The sequence below is a fragment of the Pelobates fuscus genome, chromosome 4 (assembly GCF_036172605.1).
Source record: "Pelobates fuscus isolate aPelFus1 chromosome 4, aPelFus1.pri, whole genome shotgun sequence".
NCBI classification, from domain to species: domain Eukaryota; kingdom Metazoa; phylum Chordata; class Amphibia; order Anura; family Pelobatidae; genus Pelobates; species Pelobates fuscus.
Genome location: NC_086320.1, coordinates 30,501,529 through 30,522,160, shown reverse-complemented (window position 1 = coordinate 30,522,160; position 20,632 = coordinate 30,501,529). Strand labels below are relative to the sequence as shown.

The following is a 20,632-nucleotide window of genomic DNA, read 5'->3' as shown; positions in this document are numbered from 1 at the left end:
ATTATGTGTGTGTGTGTGCTGGATTATGTGTGTGTGTGTACTGGATTATGTGTGTGTGTGTGTACTGGATTATGTGTGTGTGTGTGCTGGATTATGTGTGTGTGTGTGCTGGATTATGTGTGTGTGTGTGTGTGCTGGATTATGTGTGTGTGTGTGCTGGATTATGTGTGTGTGTGTGTGCTGGATTATGTGTGTGTGTGTGTGTACTGGATTATGTGTGTGTGTGCTGGATTATGTGTGTGTGTGTGCTGGATTATGTGTGTGTGTGTGTGCTGGATTATGTGTGTGTGTGTGCTGGATTATGTGTGTGTGTGTGCTGGATTGTGTGTGTGTGTGCTGGATTATGTGTGTGTGCTGGATGATAGGGGGGATGCATTTGCTTTTTAACTTTTATGTGTTTATGTTTTTTTTTACTTTACTCCCCCCTCCCTGCTTCTTACCTTGTCAGGGAGGGGGGAGATCGCCTGGTGGTCCGGTGGAGGGTAGCAGCCGCTGCACACAGGGGCCATCACACGCGGCGTTCTTCTCCAGCTCTCTCAGCTTCATCTCTCGCGAGACTCGCCTGTGCGGAGCGTTGCCCTGGTAACCCGTGGCAACGCTCTTACAGCTGCGGGTCTCGCGAGAGTTGAAGCTGAGAGAGCTGGAGAAGAACGCCGCGTGTGATGGCCCCTGTGTGCAGTTAGCAGGGCAGGTCCTGCAGGACTGGGAACGGCGTTCCTGCTTTGGAAAAAGTGCAGGAACGCCGTTCCCATGCGTTCCTGCAGGACTCGAGCCCTGCCGATGCCCCACGTTCTGGGCGCCAAATTGATGTAGATTAATTTAGAAATAAACAAATATGTTTAAATGTCTATCTGTTCCTGTCCAAATCTGAGATGATTAAATTGCGTATACGCAGAAGTAAGTTCACACTGACACATGGAGTTCAGGTTAAAAGCACTTCAGAAAATTTAATGGCATCTGGTTAGAAAACGGTTATGCAGACCCTTTTAAAGGCAAAATGACATCATCATTGAATATCAGATAATAACAAATAAACATCATTAATTGGATTAAATGTTATGTGACTATATCAGTGTCCACCCATCAATATTATTAATTGGCTCAGGGATTTGAGTGACTAGCTAGGTGTCCTCCCACCGGGAGGTGGTATTGTTCTGGACACGGGTGTGGACAGAAGGCTCAAGCGGTGGAAAGGGGGGCTTGAGCGTCATTTTACACAGTCAGTGATGTCAGGTCTTGTGGTCAGGTGCAAGGTTCTCTTATGAATAGAACATTTCATTAGTACAGTGTTCTCATGGCCTTGGCTCTGGCCTTGGTTATACTTTGTTGCATGTTACAGGAGATTCAATAATTCCGCAGTCAGCTATGTCTTTATAGAAAATACAGTCTCTGTTCATTGTATTAAATGTGCTGGGAAACTCTGTCATGTAATGTAGTTTGAAATGGATCAAAATGGAGGATCTGTCAGGTAATGAGGACAAAATGGAGGGTCTGTCACAATGTGAGGTTAAAATGGAGTTAGTACAATAATTCAATACAAGTTCAATAAAGATTTTTTTTAATAATTCTACATCAAGAGTATGAGTGTGTTTGTCAGTGTATGGAAAAATGCATCTTCGCCTATGACACTGTATGGAGGGGGTGTGTGGCGGATGAGTAGTATAATCCACGGTATCTACACTGGTAGTCAGGATTCAGCATACAAAATACAGGTAGCTTAAATACAATCCCCTTTTCCCAAGAACTAGACGACACATAGTCTCGGGGTCAACTGAGCTTTTATTCCAAGGTCACCGTATTTATACAAGTCTCCATGCAAGGGGTTCCCATACTGGCATTGCAGGGGTTTTCCCTTGGTGGACTCTGTGGAAAACTTACCCTGCAATGCTATTTTCCATCATGCATTGCTGTACTGGAGAGATAATTGCGCAAGAATATACTGTTAATTACATTATCTCTCCGTACAGCAAATATACTGTAACGGAGCTCCGTGTACTCCGACCGAGTACCCTCCGTTGATGGACGCTTCCTAGCTTGCGCCGAGGACCACAAGCACCGCACTGGACACCACAACCACCGCAGACTCCACAACCGCCGTAGCTTAACTGGAGCCGCACCGTCTTCCGTCCTCCAGGACCGTGTGGGGAAGACCTCTCCTCCAGGAGAGCGTATCCGGAACAAGCTCTTAAAAGAGCTAAGTGATTAAGCTCAGGGGAATATGCAGAGCATAGCAATCCCCAGTGTAATACAGCAATTCCCTCCAATAACGAGACGAGGCTACGTTTTGAAGGGTCAAGAAGAACTGAGGACTGGAACACCCAGCCTGCTTTTTATTACAAAAAGGTACACACAGGACACTCCCAGGGGGAGGATGAAATTAACCAATCACATACATGGTACCACCCCCACGTCTCCTCCCCTCAGATAAACATATAACATAATTATAGCATACAGTAAAAATACAGTTTTCACACATACACTGTAGCTTTAAAACTATACATTCAATCTCCATAACATATTCAGACTCAGCACACTTCAAACATAAACACTTCCAAAAATCAGCCAAATTCCTCCAGTGGATCAAAAGTTAGCTGGAGGTCCCTTTATGACCGACCGCAAGCACAATTTCCTGCCCAAAACAGTTCCATAGATTTGGGCTGTGCGGTCGGTCAATTTCATGCCGAAAAACGACGGGACTTAGTCTCTGGAGCTGAAAAACGAAGTGTAGGAGAAGGTAAGGGTCAGCGGTGTTCGGCAAAATGTGTAGCCGATTTCAGTTCCACAGAATCTTTAGCATACACCGCTGACCGCGTTCGACTGAACAAAGATGGCCGCCGCCATGTGCAATTAACCTGCAGTAACCTCACAGCCTGGGAGGTAAATTGCCTGCACACTTTAACTTCTGGGTGGTCCGCCTGTGTGGTACTTGGTTCAGTAAGCCCTATTTACTGAACCAAGTGGGAGAGAGCCAGGGGCAAGTTATTTTACAGGTCTGGGGACATAGTCTTAAAGGGGCATTGTTCAGCAAAGTCACAATATGTCCCCAGACGGTTCTTAAAGGGCCATACACACCCAATAAAAGGTAATAAGTTTTCAGGGGCACAATCTTGCAGGGGCCATAGTCATGAGGAAGGAGGCTGGCAAATAGGCTTCTCCACAATCCAGGGAAGCAGGGCAATTTTCCATTTAAAGGGCCAGTTACAAATAGCGATTTGTAACATATACCATTTCACATAAAAATCCATAACTTGTACAGTTTTACTCTGAATTGTCCGAATGAATGGCTGGGTTCGGAGCGCACCATCTGGCGAAATACCGCTCAGATCTGTTCACTAGAATAGGAGAGCCATTCGATTGAAGGGTTCATACAAACCCACATTGTAATTATACCGTAGAAAGTGAACTGTTAGAATATGCGAGTTCATGGGCTTTAAACTGTCGAACACCGTCCTATTTGCACGAATAAGTACTTTGTACGAAAGACATGGGAGCCCAGCGGTGTTCGTGCAGTCGAGTAGCTGATTTTAGTTCCAGGCACTCGACGACCGAACACCGCTGGGCTTTCGTGAACAAAGATGCCTCATGTTTGTTTATACGAACGGCGGCCACCCATAAAACCATTACTGTTCTGTGGTTACAATGTTGCCGGTTCGTTAGTTGGAGACACACGACTCCCTTGTGTGGTCTCCCGTTCGGCAGTTCATTCGTTTCACGAACATAGTAATCCAATATGATTCGTGAAACAAGCGTACGAATGCCGTAGTCTTTAGAATGTACAAATAGCATACGAACACCGTCTTTAACCCTCTGAAGTGGCTAGGTTTGCCACAGGGTGACATTGTGTGTGGAGGGATATGTAGAGGTGTGACAGTGTGTGGGGTACTATATGGAGGAGGTGACATTGGGGGTGAGAGTGTGTGTGGGAGGTATGTAGGGGGGAAACAATGAATGGAGGGGGTGACATTGAGACCAGTCTCACCACACTATACCATTTATTTATTGCAGTAATTAACCCCTTAAGACCGGAGGGCGTACTATTACGTCCTTTTAAAAGCGGCTCTAAACGCCGCCGGACGTAATAGTACGCCCTCCGGTTTTTAGTAACTTACCCGGTCGCTGGCGGTCCCACGCCGGCGATCGCGGTTCGGGGGACTCCCAGGGAGCCCCCCGCGGCACGTCCGCCCTCCAGGAGCCCTCCCGGCCATGTGAGAGTGAGGTCCTTGCGAGGACCTCACAATCACATGGCCGGTATAGCTGCCTGCTGCATTGCCAGCAGGGGGACCAACTGTAATGACAGTTGGTCCCCCTGCTGGCTGAAAATCAAATAATAAAATGTTAAAACAGTGTAAAAAAAAAATAATTATATACTTAGATCATATATATATATTATATATATATGATCTAAGTATATATATACACATATACACACATACACATACACCGTCTAGGTGTATTTTAATATTAATATATATATAATTATATATATATATTAATATCAAATTACACGTAGACTGATACTGATTAAATATATATATAATTATTGTTATATATATATTTATAAATAATATAAAAAAAATTAATATGTAAATACGTAAAAAAATTAAATAAAAAAAATAATTAAAAATAAAATATTAAAAAATATATAGATGTGTTTTATTTCGTTCTAACTGTATTCTGATATTAATATATATATATTTATATCAAAATACACTTATAACTAAATAATATATATATATATATACATAAATATATACGTATATATCACTATATATATACCTATATATAAATAAAAATATTAAAAAAAAAATATATATATATATACGTATATATACACATATGTATATATATACATATATTAATTCTACACATATATTTATGTAATAATTTTACATAATTAGGTATCCTAATTAATTACAATTAGCGGGACCTGCCTGACCACCCATGCCGAAAGTATAGGGAATTTAATTTGCTAGCACTATATTTAACCCTATAACTTTCCAAGACACCATAAAACCTGTACATGGGGGGTACTGTTTTACTCGGGAGACTTCGCTGAACACAAATATTAGTGTTTCAAAACAGTAAAATGTATTACAACCATGATATCGCCAGTAAAAGTGACGTTTTTTGCATTTTTCACGCACAAACAGCACTTACAGGGACGATATTATTGCTGCAATACTTTTTACTGTTTTGAAACACAAATATTTGTGTTCAGCGAAGTCTCCTGAGTACAACAGTACCCCTCATGTACAGGTTTTATGGTGTTTTCAAAAATTACAGCGTCAAATATAAGGCTTGTGTTTAATTTTTTTCACATTAAAATTCGCCAGATTGCTTACGTTGCCTTTATGACCCTATGGTAGCCCAAGAATGAAAATTACCCCTATGATGGCATACCATTTGCAATAGTAGACAACCAAAGGTATTGCAAATGGGGTATGTCCAGTCTTTTTTAGTAGCCACTTAGTCACAAACACTGGCCAAAATTGGCGTTTTTTGCATTTTTCACACACAAACAAATACAAACGCTAACTTTGGCCAGTGTTTGTGACCAAATGGCTACTAAAAAAGACTGGACATCGCTTATTTGCAATACCTTGGGTCGTCTACTATTGCAAATGGTATGCCATTATGGGTGTAAATTTATTTTCTGGGCTACTATACAGTCTCAAAGGCAACGTAACCAATCTGGCGAATTTCAATTTCAAATGTAACACGCTATATTTGACCCTGTAACTTCCCAAAACACCATAAAACCTGTACATAGGGGGTACTGTTTTACACGTGAGACTTTGCTGAATACAAATATGTGTATTTTATTGCAGTAAAAGCAAACAGTATTATGACATTGACAGTTAAAATGTCATGAAGAACAAAAAAAATAAAAAAAAATCAAAAAAAATCTTATTTTCTCCCATTTTTTTCATATTAAATTATGTTTCATAGCTAAATATTTGATATTAAATGAAAGCCCTGTTTCCCCTGAATAAAATGATATATAATAAGGGGGGGTGCATTTAATATGAAAGAGGTGAATTACGGTTGGACAGACATATAGCGCAAATGCCAGGTTTTGTTTACGTTTTGTTTCGTTCACAACATGTACATTTGGCTGCGGTCTTAAGGGGTTAAGCATTACACCAAGCACGGTGCCCGGCACACTGTATTAAACCATAGCATGAGTAGAACTTAATCCATCCTTGGAGTGAATAAAACAAAAAAGTGAAATGTTTGAGAATTTTCTATAATACTTTCCCACTCTGCTATGTTTCTCATTTAAATAACTGTAAAACCGATTAAGAAATCAGACAACAGGGAAATATTAATTTATTACTGCCAGTAGAGCCAATGGGAGGACCCCACAGACTAACCATAGAGAAGCCAATAGGAGGACCCCACAGACTAACCATAGAGAAGCCAATGGGAGGACCCCACAGACTAACCATAGAGAAGCCAATGGGAGGACTCCACAGACTAGCCATAGAGATCCTTGGAGGAGAGTAATTCAGTATATACAAAGTCTAGCTCCACTTGGCTACGCCTCCCGACAAAGGCAAGTCACATGACACACCAGCCGATCAGGAGTGGGTGTGTGCGTACGGACAGGAAGTCACGTGACGCTCACCTTGGAGACGGCTGTGCCTGCGTCCGGATGTGACGCGCTAACCCGGAAGCTGTGAGTCCCCGGCCAGTGACGTCGCGGCGTGTGATTGGCTGGCTGACGGGCGGTCGGAGCGCTCTCTGGGAGGGAGTCCGGTTTAGACACCGCTGGGAGAATGAGACTCCCGGGAGATTGAACCGAGACCGGGGCCTGCGGACAGTCCGAACTGAGAACTGAGTGACCATGGAGGAGGAGGAGGCGGTGCTGGACACCCAGCCTGAAATGTGAGGAACTAGCCGGGCAGAGAGAGACAGGGGGGAACCGGGGGCAGAGAGAGTGGGGAGACTGGGGGGAGAGAGACAGGAGGGAACTGGGGGGAGAGAGACAGGAGGGAACTGGGGGGAGAGAGACAGGAGGGAACCGGGGGGAGAGAGACAGGAGGGAACCGGGGGGAGAGAGACGGAGGGAACCGGGGGGAGAGAGACAGGAGGGAACCGGGGGGAGAGAGACAGGAGGGAACCGGGGGGAGAGAGACAGGAGGGAACCGGGGGGAGAGAGACAGGAGGGAACCGGGGGGAGAGAGACAGGAGGGAACCGGGGGGAGAGAGACAGGAGGGAACCGGGGGGAGAGAGACAGGAGGGAACCGGGGGGAGAGAGACAGGAGGGAACCGGGGGGAGAGAGACAGGAGGGAACTTGGGGGAGAGAGACAGGAGGGAACTTGGGGGAGAGAGACAGGAGGGAACTGGGGGGAGAGAGACAGGAGGGAACTTGGGGGAGAGAGACAGGAGGGAACTTGGGGGAGAGAGACAGGAGGGAACTTGGGGGAGAGAGACGGGAGGGAACTTGGGGGAGAGAGACGGGAGGGAACTTGGGGGAGAGAGACGGGAGGGAACTTGGGGGAGAGAGACGGGAGGGAACTTGGGGGAGAGAGACGGGAGGGAACTTGGGGGAGAGAGACGGGAGGGAACTTGGGGGAGAGAGACGGGAGGGAACTTGGGGGAGAGAGACGGGAGGGAACTTGGGGGAGAGAGACAGGAGGGAACTTGGGGGAGAGAGACAGGAGGGAACTTGGGGGAGAGAGACAGGAGGGAACTTGGGGGAGAGAGACAGGAGGGAACTTGGGGGAGAGAGACAGGAGGGAACTTGGGGGAGAGAGACAGGAGGGAACTTGGGGGAGAGAGACGGGGGGAACCGGGGGGAGAGAGACGGGGGGAACCGGGGGGAGAGAGACGGGGGGAACCGGGGGGAGAGAGACAGGGGGAACCGGGGGGAGAGAGACAGGGGGGAACCGGGGGGGAGAGAGACAGGGGGGAACCGGGGGGGAGAGAGACAGGGGGGAACCGGGGGGAGAGAGACAGGGGGGAACCGGGGGGAGAGAGACAGGGGGGAACCGGGGGGAGAGAGACAGGAGGGAACCGGGGGCAGAGAGACTGGGGGGAGAGAGACAGGAGGGAACCGGGGGCAGAGAGAGCGGGGAGACTGGGGGGAGAGAGAGACTGGGGGGAACCGGGGGCAGAGCGAGCGGGGAGACTGGGGGGAGAGAGAGCGGGGAGACTGGGGGGAGAGAGAGCGGGGAGACTGGGGGGAGAGAGAGCGGGGAGACTGGGGGGAGAGTGACAGGGGGGAACCGGGGGCACAGAGAGCGGGGAGACTGGGGGGAGAGAGACAGGGGGGAACCCGGGGCAGAGAGACTGGGGGGAGAGAGAGCGGGGAGACTGGGGGGAGAGAGAGCGGGGAGACTGGGGGGAGAGAGAGCGGGGAGACTGGGGGGAGAGAGAGCGGGGAGACTGGGGGGAGAGAGAGCGGGGAGACTGGGGGGAGAGAGAGCGGGGAGACTGGGGGGAGAGAGAGCGGGGAGACTGGGGGGAGAGAGAGCGGGGAGACTGGGGGGAGAGAGAGCGGGGGAACCAGGGGCGGAGAGAGCGGGGAGACTGGGGGCAGAGAGAGCGGGGAGACTGGGGGCAGAGAGAGAGCGGGGAGACTGGGGGCAGAGAGAGAGCGGGGAGACTGGGGGCAGAGAGAGAGCGGGGGAACAGGGGGCAGAGAGAGAGCGGGGGAACAGGGGGCAGAGAGAGAGCGGGGAGACGGGGGAACCGGGGGCGAGAGAGCGGGGAGACGGGGGAACCGGGGGCGAGAGAGTGGGGAGACTGGGGGGAACAGGGGCAGAATGGAGACAGGGAGCAGGGGATATAGAGCAAGGGGGAGAGTATGGAAACCAGAGTACTGCAAGACATGGGGAGAGGAAGGGGAGACCGTGACAGATCGGAGGTTAGCAGGACTGGGGGAAGGGGACAGGGAGAGAGCGGGGAGACCATGACAGATCGGAGGTCAGCAGGACTGTGGGGAATGGGAGAGGAAGGAGAGATCAGTGGTAGAAAGGATGGGGGGAATGGCTAGGGTGTAAATGGGAGAAGGAGAGATCAGTGGTAGAAAGGATGGGGGGAATGGCTAGGGTGTAAATGGGAGAAGGAGAGATCAGGGGTAGAAAGGATGGGGGGAATGGCTAGGGTGTAAATGGGAGAAGGAGAGATCAGGGGTAGAAAGGCTGTGGGGAATGGCTATGGTGTAAATGGGATAAGAAGGAGAGATCGGGTTAGAAAGGCTGTGGGGAATGGCTATGGTGTAAATGGGAGAGAAAAGACAGAGAGATCTGAGAGACCATGACACATCAGGGGTTAGCAGCACTGAGGGGAATGGCTAGGGTGAAGGGGAGAGGAAGGAGACAGGGAGAGAGCATGGAGACCCTGACAGATCAGGGGTTAGCAGGATTGGGGGTGTGGCTAGGGTGTACCAGGGACAGGTAGACAGCCAGGAGACCATGAAAGATCAGGGGTTAGCAGGAGTGGGGGTGTGTGGCTAGTGTGTGCCAGGGACAGGGAGAGAGCCGGGAGACCATGACAGATCAGGGGTTAGCAGGAGTGGGTGAATGGTGATGAGGTAAACTTCTTATTGCATAGTGTGTTTCAGAGGTTAGCAAAACTGAGTTGAGTAGCTAGGGTGTGAAGGGTAGAGGAAGGAGACACGGAGAGGTGAGTGAGTAGCTGAGGGAAGATAGAGGGAGATGATACGGTTTCAGATGGAGGATGGGAAGCAGCAGAGTTGGAGATATCATTTGGGCAGAGTTGTCAAACTCTCGCTCTTCAAATATTGTAGGGCTACAGCTCCTTATAATTTTCTGTCCATCCACAGTGTAAGAACCTTACTTTGATCTGCAAGGAAAAGAGCAGGTCAGTTGAGGTACAATGACAGGCAAAGCTCCATGTCCATCTATCTGAAGAAGGAGAATGTTTGATCAGAGCCCTTGTAGAGGAGTAGTGTGGTATTGTTAATTGTAGATATACCCCAAGTCCTGGCAGGATTACACCCTGTAGCAGTATCTTTAAAATAATGAGTTTCTTTGACTGATGCAAATGGTGTTGGTTCTTGAGATCTAAACATTTAGTAACCTAGAAACATGCTAATGTTTTTGTTATCTGGAAAGTTCTGTCTGCTACTGCCTGCTCTACAATTAAAATGTATTTTATGTATAATCTCTTTTTGGTGTTTTCTGCACGCCTATAATATCGTTTTCATTGTTCTTTCTTTAGGGCATTATGGTCTACAGAAGTAGCCAGGATGAGTCCACAGAAACCTCCTATTCGCCCGGGAATTGCATTTGAAATTGGTGCAAGATTAGAAGCTCAAGACTACTTACAAAAGTGGTACGGTTCTTGATAATTTGCTAATGTTGTGGTTTTAGATCCAGTACGTCAAAGCAGCACTGTCACTCGCCCTGAAAAGTGAGAATTTCATAAAGATAGATGTTTATGAAATATTCATTTTGACTGTGTTGGAATTTCAGTGGAATTCCACCACGGTCAAGAGCTTTACAGAGACATTAGGGAATACTTTGTCCCTGCATTTCTCCTCCGCCTGAGTTTCTCAGACTCTGGGTGAAGTCTAAGTGTCACTCTTGACAGTCAACAGCAGTGATGACTGCAGGTAATTGGCTGTGTCTAGGTAGGGTCCAACAGGTTTCTCCATAGACCTTAATGCAGCGATGATGTCTGCTCCTGGCGTTTTAGCTGAAGAGGTGCAGACCAAAGAAGATGTTGCCGCTGACGAGGGACAGGTTCAGGTAAATAAATCTCACCTTTACCTTCAGGCACCAGGCCACCAGCGGTGTTGTCTCCATCAGGAGTATTTGCGAATTCGGCGAAGTCCCCACCTTAGTGATTTGAAGTCATGGTACCTGGAGTGTCTGCAAAATGTTTCCTTGAAACGCTGTACATACAGAGTTTAACCGCTCTGCTTCTTCAGGTGTAACCCCAGTGGTGTCTTTTATTCAGCCCAGAAGTAATGTTCCTAACTCGGTTATGTCAATTCTATGCAACTTTCAATACACAAAATGTCCTTAATTGGTGTAGAGCAGTCAGCTGATGCTCTCAGCTATTGAATGGTGATGACTGTGTGTCTACAGACCACCTTTGAGCATGGGACCCCGGCAAGAACCCAGATACATTCCGCATTTGCCAGCTCTTTATCCATATGCTGAACGTTTCCCATAGAGATGCATTGACCATCTCTGAGGAGATGCCGATTGGCGCAGTGCAGCGTTTTGCCGCGCATGTGGAGTTGCCTCCCAATACTTTCCTATAGGAAAGCATTTGGTTGGCTGAGATCATCAAGACTAATGATCTTAGCCATGGAGGTGGAGTCAGGCTGGACCAGCCTCGGCAAGATCAGAGCGGCGATAGGGAAATGTTACCTAAATAGTTTAACACTATAGTGTCAGGAATACATGTTTGTATTCCTGACACCATTGTGTTCCTTTAAAGTGTCCCTCTTTGTCCATTTCAAATGTTGAGTGGTATACTTACTTGTGAAGCAGAAATCTGGTAGATTATATATGTGGTAAGGTAACTCATTAGATACAGGTTTTTTTTTTTTTAAGGAGAAGAGGCTGTAAGTTTTGCCAAGGCAAATCCTTGATGAGACGTATAAGCTGACACAGAGATATTAGATCTTATATCCTTAAAGGGACACTATAGTCACCAGAACAACTCCAGCTTATTGAATTTGTTGTGGTGAGTAGAATCATTACCTTCAGGCTTTTTGCTGTAAACTCTGTATTTTCAGAGAAAATGCAGTGTTTACATTACAGCCTAGTGATAACTTCACTGGCCACTCTTTAGATGGCTGCTAGAGATCCTTCCTGGGTCATGGCTTCCTAAAATGCATCCAAACATTCAGTGTCTCCTCCCTCTGCATGCAGACACTGAACTTTTCTCATAGAGATTTATTGATTCAATTCATCTCTATGAGGAGATGCTGATTGGCTGGGGCTGTGTTTGAATTGTTCTGGCTCTGCCCCTGATCTGCCTCTTTGTCAGTCTCAGTCGCTGCTGTCCGCTCCTCCTCATGCAACATTACCCTAGAGCAGGGCTGCCCAACCAGTAGATCCCCAGATGTTGTAGAACTACAACTCCCATGATACTCTGTCATTCTAAATGCATTCTAAAGGCATGCAAAGCATCATGGGAGTCATAGTTCTACAACATCTGGGGATCTACCTGTCGGGCAGCCCTTCCCTGGACGGCTTTACTTCCACCATGATCATCTAATCCAGTTGGGGATAAGATGTACATGCATGGCGAGTGCAAATTAAATGTTTCTCTCAGAGAAGCATTAAATCAATTGCTTTCCTATGAGCTTCATTTGATGACATATGTTTCATGGATATCAAACGTCAAATGACCAAGTGGAACTCTGATGTTGCAACGCATGCGCCTCTAGTGGCTATCTTTCTGTTATTAAACGGCAGTGTTTTATATTGAAGGGCTAAATCTATAGAGCCTCTGCACCCAGTGGTCTGTCTGTATGCTGTCAAGAAACCTGAGTATTTGTGAATATGCTTCCTTTAGGACTTTTTGTTTTTATACTATTCTACAGACACTAAGCTTTGCAATTATAGCTTAGTATTTTTTACCGGTCAGATACCGTTCTTTGTTTAGTGAATAAACATTTTGGTGATTCATAGAAGTAAGTAAATAGTAAGCATTTTACATGATTTTTTTTTTTTTAACCCAGGCTTGTAGTAAGTGAACTGTTTGATTGCTCCTAATCAGTGGGTGACTCTGCAGAAAAAAAATATTATTTTTTTTAAATTTAATTTTGCAATGATGGTGTCCTTTGCTTACTGGTTTGTGAAATGTAATTATTAACCTTACCCAATTTCCCCTTTTCCCCAAATAAGTGTCATAGATTTAAGTAGTTCATGAATAACTCAAATAGTTGCACACATGTTCTAACATGAATAACTGTCTCATACACAAATGTTTTGACTTTTTCACCTGGCTAAACGTTACCTTCAGGCTTTTTGCTGTAAACACTGTATTTTTCAGAGAAAATGCAGTGTTTACATTACAGCCTAGTGATAACTTCACTGGCTCTGCCCCTGATTTGCCTCTTTGTCAGTCTCAGCAAATCCTATGGGGAAGCATTGTGATTGGATCAGGTCACCACTTCTGATGATGTCAGCAGACAGCTTCTTTTTCTGAGGCAAACCGCATGCAAGTTACAGCTTCAGGCTTGAATACAGTAAGATTTTGCTATATTTATGGAGGCATGGTGGGCTAGATGGTGATATTTACACTATAGGGTCAGGAATACATGTTTGTGTTCCTGACCCTATAGTTATCCTTTTATGGTTGAATCATACATTTGGTTCACTCTGTCTTGTTTATCGGCAATCTCTTCACTTTTTTTCCCTAAAAATAACAGAATTGTTAAATATGCAGCGGCATTGAACATGTGCTTTTCTGTTTTAATATATATTCATCTTTTTGTATACATTAAAGACTTGCATTATTCTTAAAAAAACAGGAGGCCTTGTAAAGGCTGTAGACTGCAGGTCTGCAGCTTTTGGAAGATATTTTTTAACATATCCCCAAATAAAAATGCAGATCAAAATAAATGCATGTTTTCTTTGGGGTTTATCTATTAACTTGTTAAAAAAACATGTCAATGGAGTTTTTCCTTTAACATTAGATTTCCTTTTATTGTCTTCTTTGTTATGTTTTATGCAACACTCATATTTAAAACATTAATGCTTCAAATATATAATGATGCTACCCTAAGATAACAGCCTGGAGTACCCTCGCCCTGTTTCTCTGTAATGGGACAAACCGTTATGCATTGGTTTGCCCTGTTACTTGGCTCCCCATCGAGATAACATTCAGCTTCTGCAGAACCCATAAATCTGTCTGTCCGTCCGGCAAGTCATTGTCTGAGAGTGTCAGCTGACCATTCTCAGAGAATTAATGCAATCCATACATAGGCACATGGTTATATTGCCTGGACTACCCTGGCCTGCCAGTTCTCCAGTAATGGGGGAAACCATTTAGCAACGGTTTGCACCTTTACCGTGCGTTCCCGCCAGAGTCTGGTGACATTGGCAGTCACCATTCAATGGCTGAGAACATTAGCAGACTGCTCTTCGTCAATGATTGATATTTTATGTAACAAAACTTGCATTTTATAGACATTAGTGAGACCATAACCCTAGTTATAGACTGACTAATAAAGCAGCAGGGGGTTTAATACTCAGTATGAACAAAGTTTCAACCAACAGATGCTGCACATACAGACTGCAGGCACCATGCCCACTTCAAATCACTGAAGACGTCATGGTTCTTTTAAGGAATACATAGCCCTAGTCCTTATAATTTTTGAATATCAAAGATAATAACCAGGCATCGTGTATAGTAAAGCACTCTCTCAAACTTCATGAGTGTATTCGCCTATAAATTAAGACAGAGCATGTAGTGGGTATTTCACATGGAAACTATGCATGGGTGCTGGATATATTTGGTTTATTAGACAACAAAACACTCTGAACAAAGGATCCTAAAACGCAAAACCCAAACTTAAATTAGCCTTTAAACAGCATGTAAATTATGCATCAAATTATATGCAAAAACCAGAAGGTTAAGAAAGCATCTTCTGTTTGCTTTACACCTTCTGCCGTGGTGTCTGCCCAGACCTAGAAGTGATGATAATTTCTGTGGTTTTGATAAGCTTAAAGTCTGCAGCTTTTGCAAGCAAATTTTAGTATACCCCCAAACAAAACAAAATTTTCTTTGGCCGTTTATCTACCAAGTTGTTAAAGTTTCCATGGAGTCTTCCTTTAATGTAGGATTTCCTTTTATTGCGTTATAAATGTATTATGTGTTTTATGCAACACTCCTATTTAGAATATTAGAACTTCACATATATCATGGTGCTACCATAAGATTAAAGGGTTTTTGCGTTGATTGTTAAATTTCAATCGTCCATTCAGGAACTGAAAAAAGAAATACAGTACATTGGCAACCACACAACCCATTTGGAGACAAAGATGGACGAGTTTGCCACAGTGCACAACTCTGTGGCCGAAAAGATGTTACGAATGGAAGAGCGTCTTGCCATGTACGAGGTTAAACTAACAGATCTCGAAGATCTTTCCTGCAGGAATATTCTTCGTCTTTGTGGTGTGCTGGAATCCATGGCAGTGGGAGCCCTGACCTCATTTGCCACAAGCCCATCGGACATATTCCTCCTAGATAGGATACATAGGGTAGGAAAGCTAGGGCTGCACCAGCATCTGCGCCAAGAGATGTGCTTGGTGCAGATTCTGAGAGCCAGCTGATCCGCTAAGGAGCTACCAGGTAATTACGCCCAAATTCAGATTTTTGCTTACCTATCATCCCCAGGTCTCCTATCGTCCCCGGCCCTCCGCAACAATTAAGTGGCTCACAGATGGGTATTTCCCACATGGTTGCTGGTGATCCAAAATGGTCAAACCACCCAAGTGCAAAAAAAAAGCGCTTCACACTCCTGTGCAAGTGAGACATACCCCACAAAACACAACTAAAAGCCTGAACGTGTCAAAACATTTATCAGCAGAATGGAATTTGGTGAAGCACTGAAACATGTGGACTGAGAACCACCCTGGTCACACAAGCATCTCCCCATTCCCTTAATGCGCATGAAAGATGGCATTCATGCAATAAGATAGAAGACATACTTAACCTTATGCTTTATAGGAAATTACAACACCTCTATGGCACTGACGGAGTGCAATTTTTCTGCTAGAGAGACTAAGGGTATCTGGTTACCCGAGGGACACTATCGTTACCCAGAATGACTCCTCAACCCGGTGACCAATGCGCCCACAAAACGCAATATGGTGCACAGCATCAAGATTTCTCTACTCCCAACTTTCCGCTTTTTTATCCCTATTTGTTTCGATGGCACTGGCCGAGTGCAATATTTTCTTCTTTTTTGATTAAAATGGCCCTGTTCTTCGCGCAGAATTACAATTGTTCCTGAGGTATCGGTATGCCTACGCGTATCCTGGACACGTAGCGAACTAAGCTGCTACTGAACTCTCCATACACAGAGATCTTCGGTCAATACAAGCGAACCGACGACCATTAGATATACCGTCTATTCAGTTTGCATGTTTAAATTGTGCAATTTTCATTTCTTTAGCTAAGAGAGATATCTTGATCTGGTGTCCCTTGTATAGATCTCCCTCTCCTTACTAGCACAACTATAATGGTGTACCTCAACACAAGCGGTATAACCAGCTAATCCTCTGAGGCACACACTGCACACCTTGGGATAATCACTGTAAGATAGCTCTGTACCTAATAGTTCCATTGGTCCTTATTATTTGGGTAAAACACTGGGTAATTGACTACCATCAATCTCTTGTGATGCCACATGAGGAAAATCAAAATGTGTTAAGTTAGATATTTAAGCTAGACATGTGTTATTGTTGACGTTACCAAGGAAAATGTTGTCATAGTTAGCAATGTTACTGTTACGTCTATACGTAACACTAGCAAACTTATTTACAGAGATTACTCTTACCATGATGTCTCAGAAATGTAAATACCGGATGTTTTTTTTTTTTTTTTTACTATATTATTGTCTTGTTTTACATTGCCTTGCCGAGGAGGGACCCCTGGCGGTGCACCTGCCTGATTGGCGAACACCAAGTACCCTCAAGGGAGCACAGAGATCTCACTCAGCACATTCCAATCTGACTGTAGTTTGCCAGAGGGCGATCACCCTGGTCACAAATGACCGTTATCTACTATTTTCTTGCTTCTCTTTCTTTCTTTTTCTTACTCTATTCTATCTTTCTTTGCCTGCAGGGGATACAAACAAGTGGCTTAGAGGAATCTCGAGGGGACAGCCTCAACATGAGATTAATGTCAAGGGGCTCAAAACCCCATTAAAACGCCACACGCTATACAGGGAAATCAACTAAAAGAGGACATTATATGTTTACAGGAGACACATTGCAGAAGAAGTGACCCATGTTGGTTAAAGGTTAAATAATGCCTGTATCAATTCTATGCCATGGCAGACTCCAAACCTAAAGTCGTCTCCATTTTGTTTGGTCACCAACTTAACTTTTCCTTGATAAAATTCATTATAGACCCTGAAGGCAGATTCGTAATAGTGTTGGCATCTATTAATGAAGGAACCTATACTATTGCCAACATATACCTCCTCAACAAAGTCCTAGCTAAAATAGAACAAGTTTGCATAGACAATATGCCCTGTTGAAGACTTTAACTGCACACTAGAACCCAATCTAGACTTCTCACAAAAGACCCCAGTTAGAGCCACACATCCCCATAATGTTGCGAAACATCTAAACTTATCTATAGGATGTATGGAGAGCGACCCACCTCTCCGACAGAGAATACACTTTCTTTTTCCCGCTGCATAACTGCTACGCTAGGATATATCGATGCTATGTCCCAGGCCCATCACTACCGCAGATAGATAACTGTTCCATAAGTAACATAGAATGGTTGGATCACACCCCTGTAATTTTAGATGTATCTAAGACGTTTACTTTTAAAGGTAAACCCAACTGGCGGTTGAACGAATCACTGCTCCAGGATATCGACCTTAGCCGAACTGTACATGACCACGTCACACACTACTTCTCTACAAATGACACTTCAGACATGGCTATTGATACTGTCTGGCAGGCACACAAGGCAGTAATGAGAGGACTATTAATAAAATGTGCATCCCATGTTAAAAAGCAAGATCTACAACAGTGGACGGCCCGACTAAAAGACCTGAACAAGACGAACTAAACTCGACCCGACAAAGCACTAAGAGACAAGATTGTACTACTACAATCCAAAATATGAGGCAAACCTGAGGGTACTATTTAATTTTTTTTTAAACAAACACACTCCAAGGCAACAAGGCAGGAAACATATTTTAACAGCCAAACTCAAAAAACAAAGGGTTTACTCAAGAATTCCTTCTCAATTCAGAAAACTAAGGTAAGATAATCACACAGTCAAAAATCAGCACCAAATGTTCTCTATAGCGAACTATATAACTTACAACAAGACACATCCTTACATCACACCCATATTGATGAGATTTCCACATACCTGAGGCCCAGAGACACCCCTTCACTCACAATTAGACAAAAAATGGAATTAGTCACACCCTTCTCCATTGAGAAAATTTTGAAAGCTATAGATAACCCCAACTCCCCCTACCTCCCCCCCCCAACAAATCACCAGGCCCAGAGGGCCTTACAACATAATTAAGGGAATCCTATCATCACTCATCCATCCTGACCAAGTGGGGTTTGTGAACGGGAGAAAGGGGACACACAAACCAGAAAGGTGCTAGATATCATGTACTTGATGCACAGACACAAAATGGAGGGAGTTATGCTTTCCTTAGATGACCGACTCAGCTGGAACTTTTTGTAAGCGATGTTAAACAAGATTTAATTTCCTTCCAAGTTTCTGGTGGTGATAAGAGCTCTCTAGAACCTTTCCACGGTCCAGCTGGCGTACGGTGGCCAGAACTTTTCCACATAACAGATGTCCCCCTGCCGCCCCTTCTGTATGTTCTAGTGCTAGAACCACTGGCTATAAAAATCAGAGTAGACCCCAGGATCTCAGGTGTCCGAATCTGGGAAACCGAACTCAATCTGAATCTATTTGCGGACAATGTACTTTTGGTGGTCACACAACTATTAGTCTTGATCCTCACTCTCATGACGACACTACAGGAATATAGCAAATACTCATACTACAAACTCAACACGACAAAGATCCAAGCAATGCCCATACATCTAGGAACACAGACGACACAATTTTTGAGACAGATATATCAGTACGACTAGAGAGATGATTTTATTGTGTTCCTTTGGGTGAGACTCACCAAAAATTTACAAGACCCTTTTACAGCCAACTCTGGTAGACTAGCCAAATCCATTTGATATGTTCTAGAAAAGTGTAGCATTTTAGATGCTGCTGCTCCCGAAGCTGCAGTTTATGTTCCAATCTCTACCGATGGTCCTCCCTGCTCCATTCCTACCCACAGTGCAAAAATATGTGGACCATTTTGTGAATGGGAGACGTAAGGCAAGAATACCCCTTCCCCCTCACCCCCTGCACAGCGGCAAGGAAAAGGATGGATGGAGCATGGGATTCCCTGATTTACAATTATATTATAGCGTTTGTGACAAATTCCCCTTTTTTAGGGAGTTTGCCATGAGTTTTTGGAGGGGCCTGCTTGCCAGCCTCCTGCCCTGTGACTATGGGCCCTACAAAAAGAGGTGCTAGAAAGTGACTTCCATGGGAAAGTGTGCCTCTTCTCCTCCCCCCTTTTCCTGTCCTCTTGTTCTCCAGCAGGGCGTTGTCCCAGGGACACTGCCAGACCAGTTGAAACTGGCTGCTTTGTCCCTCCTCAATCTCTCATCAGCCCTTGCTATTGTCTGACCCCACCCTTCCTTGTACTATAGGGCACTTTTAACATTGGACATAGACCGGCTGCACAGCCTAAATCTGTGGAACTATTTTGGGCATGAGAGCCATGCTTGCGGTCGGTCAAAAGAGACTTCCATAAACACTTGAACCCCATGGCGTTTTAACTATGTTTGTGAGATCTGAGGGCTGTGTGGATATATTGAGCGCTCAGATCCAAGCTATCTGGGGATATGTCACATGTGGGGGTTCAATTCTGTGGAATATAAGTTATGTATTTTAATGTGTTTTGTTGCAGTTGTAAGTTAGATATTTTCTGTACCTGGAGATAATTAAGTTTACTTCAGCCACTTAAGCCAATTATCTCCAGGATAGAGGGGAGGGATTTTACTGTGTATGTGGGAGTGTTACTGTGTTAATTATTGTTCCTATTGGTTTGTGTCCCTTTTGTCCCTGTGTTCCATCAGGTCCAGTGGGTGTGCCTCTGAGAATGTGTATAAAAGAAATGCCTTTGTGCTCATTAAACAGATCATCTAGCTCTTTCATGAAGTCTAGGCTCATGTTTGGGGGATTGGAAAACTACACTCTGGGGATTGCTATAATCATTATACTCCCCAGGGTATGATTACTAAGCTCTGGTAAGAGCTTGTTCCTGCTCTCTGGATTTAAGAGAGGTCTACCTACTGGAAGCTGGATCCTGGTCTTGGGTCCAGCGAAGGCGGAAGACGACGAGACCCCAACCAAGCTGCGGCGTTTCGTGGGGTCTGCAGTGGTTATTGTGTCAGGTGGAGTGCTGGGAGCCCTCGGGAAGCATTAGGAGCATCCATCAACGGAAGGTACCCAGTCGGGGTGTCAAGCAGTTCCGTTACAGCGTTACTTTGCTAAACCAAGCAATCTCAGTCACTGACCTCATAACACATCCACAATGGGTGGAGATCGAATCACACTGGACAATACCAGAAGGAGCACATTCCTTAATGTGGCTACCCAGACACCTGAGACTACACACACCAGGCATTCTCCCTACTACAACACTCCTGCTGCGCATTTGGGACGATTATAAGCCTAAACTTACCTAGTGTAGTCCGATTTTGCAAGCATCTCCCATAGTCTGTTTTAAAGACTTGCTTCATACATTCAACAGCAGAGGTTGAGAGGGTACGGGACTGATGATTCTGTTCCACCTATGCCATTGCACAGGTCTCAAGTCAGTCACACAACTGTACAAAATAACTTCA

General features: G+C 45.0%; 1 protein-coding gene across 1 annotated transcript in view; it reads left to right on the top strand.

Moving 5' to 3' along the window:
* The first annotated feature begins 6,731 nt into the window (after nt 1-6,731).
* PHF20L1 (PHD finger protein 20 like 1) overlaps nt 6,732-20,632 on the top strand; it is a 78,458-nt gene continuing 64,557 nt past the window's right edge. The window contains exons 1-2 of the mRNA XM_063451044.1: nt 6,732-6,888; nt 10,194-10,307. Coding sequence (XP_063307114.1) covers nt 6,848-6,888; nt 10,194-10,307 — 155 coding nt within the window. The 5' untranslated portion in view covers nt 6,732-6,847. The remainder of the gene's footprint in view (nt 6,889-10,193; nt 10,308-20,632) is intronic.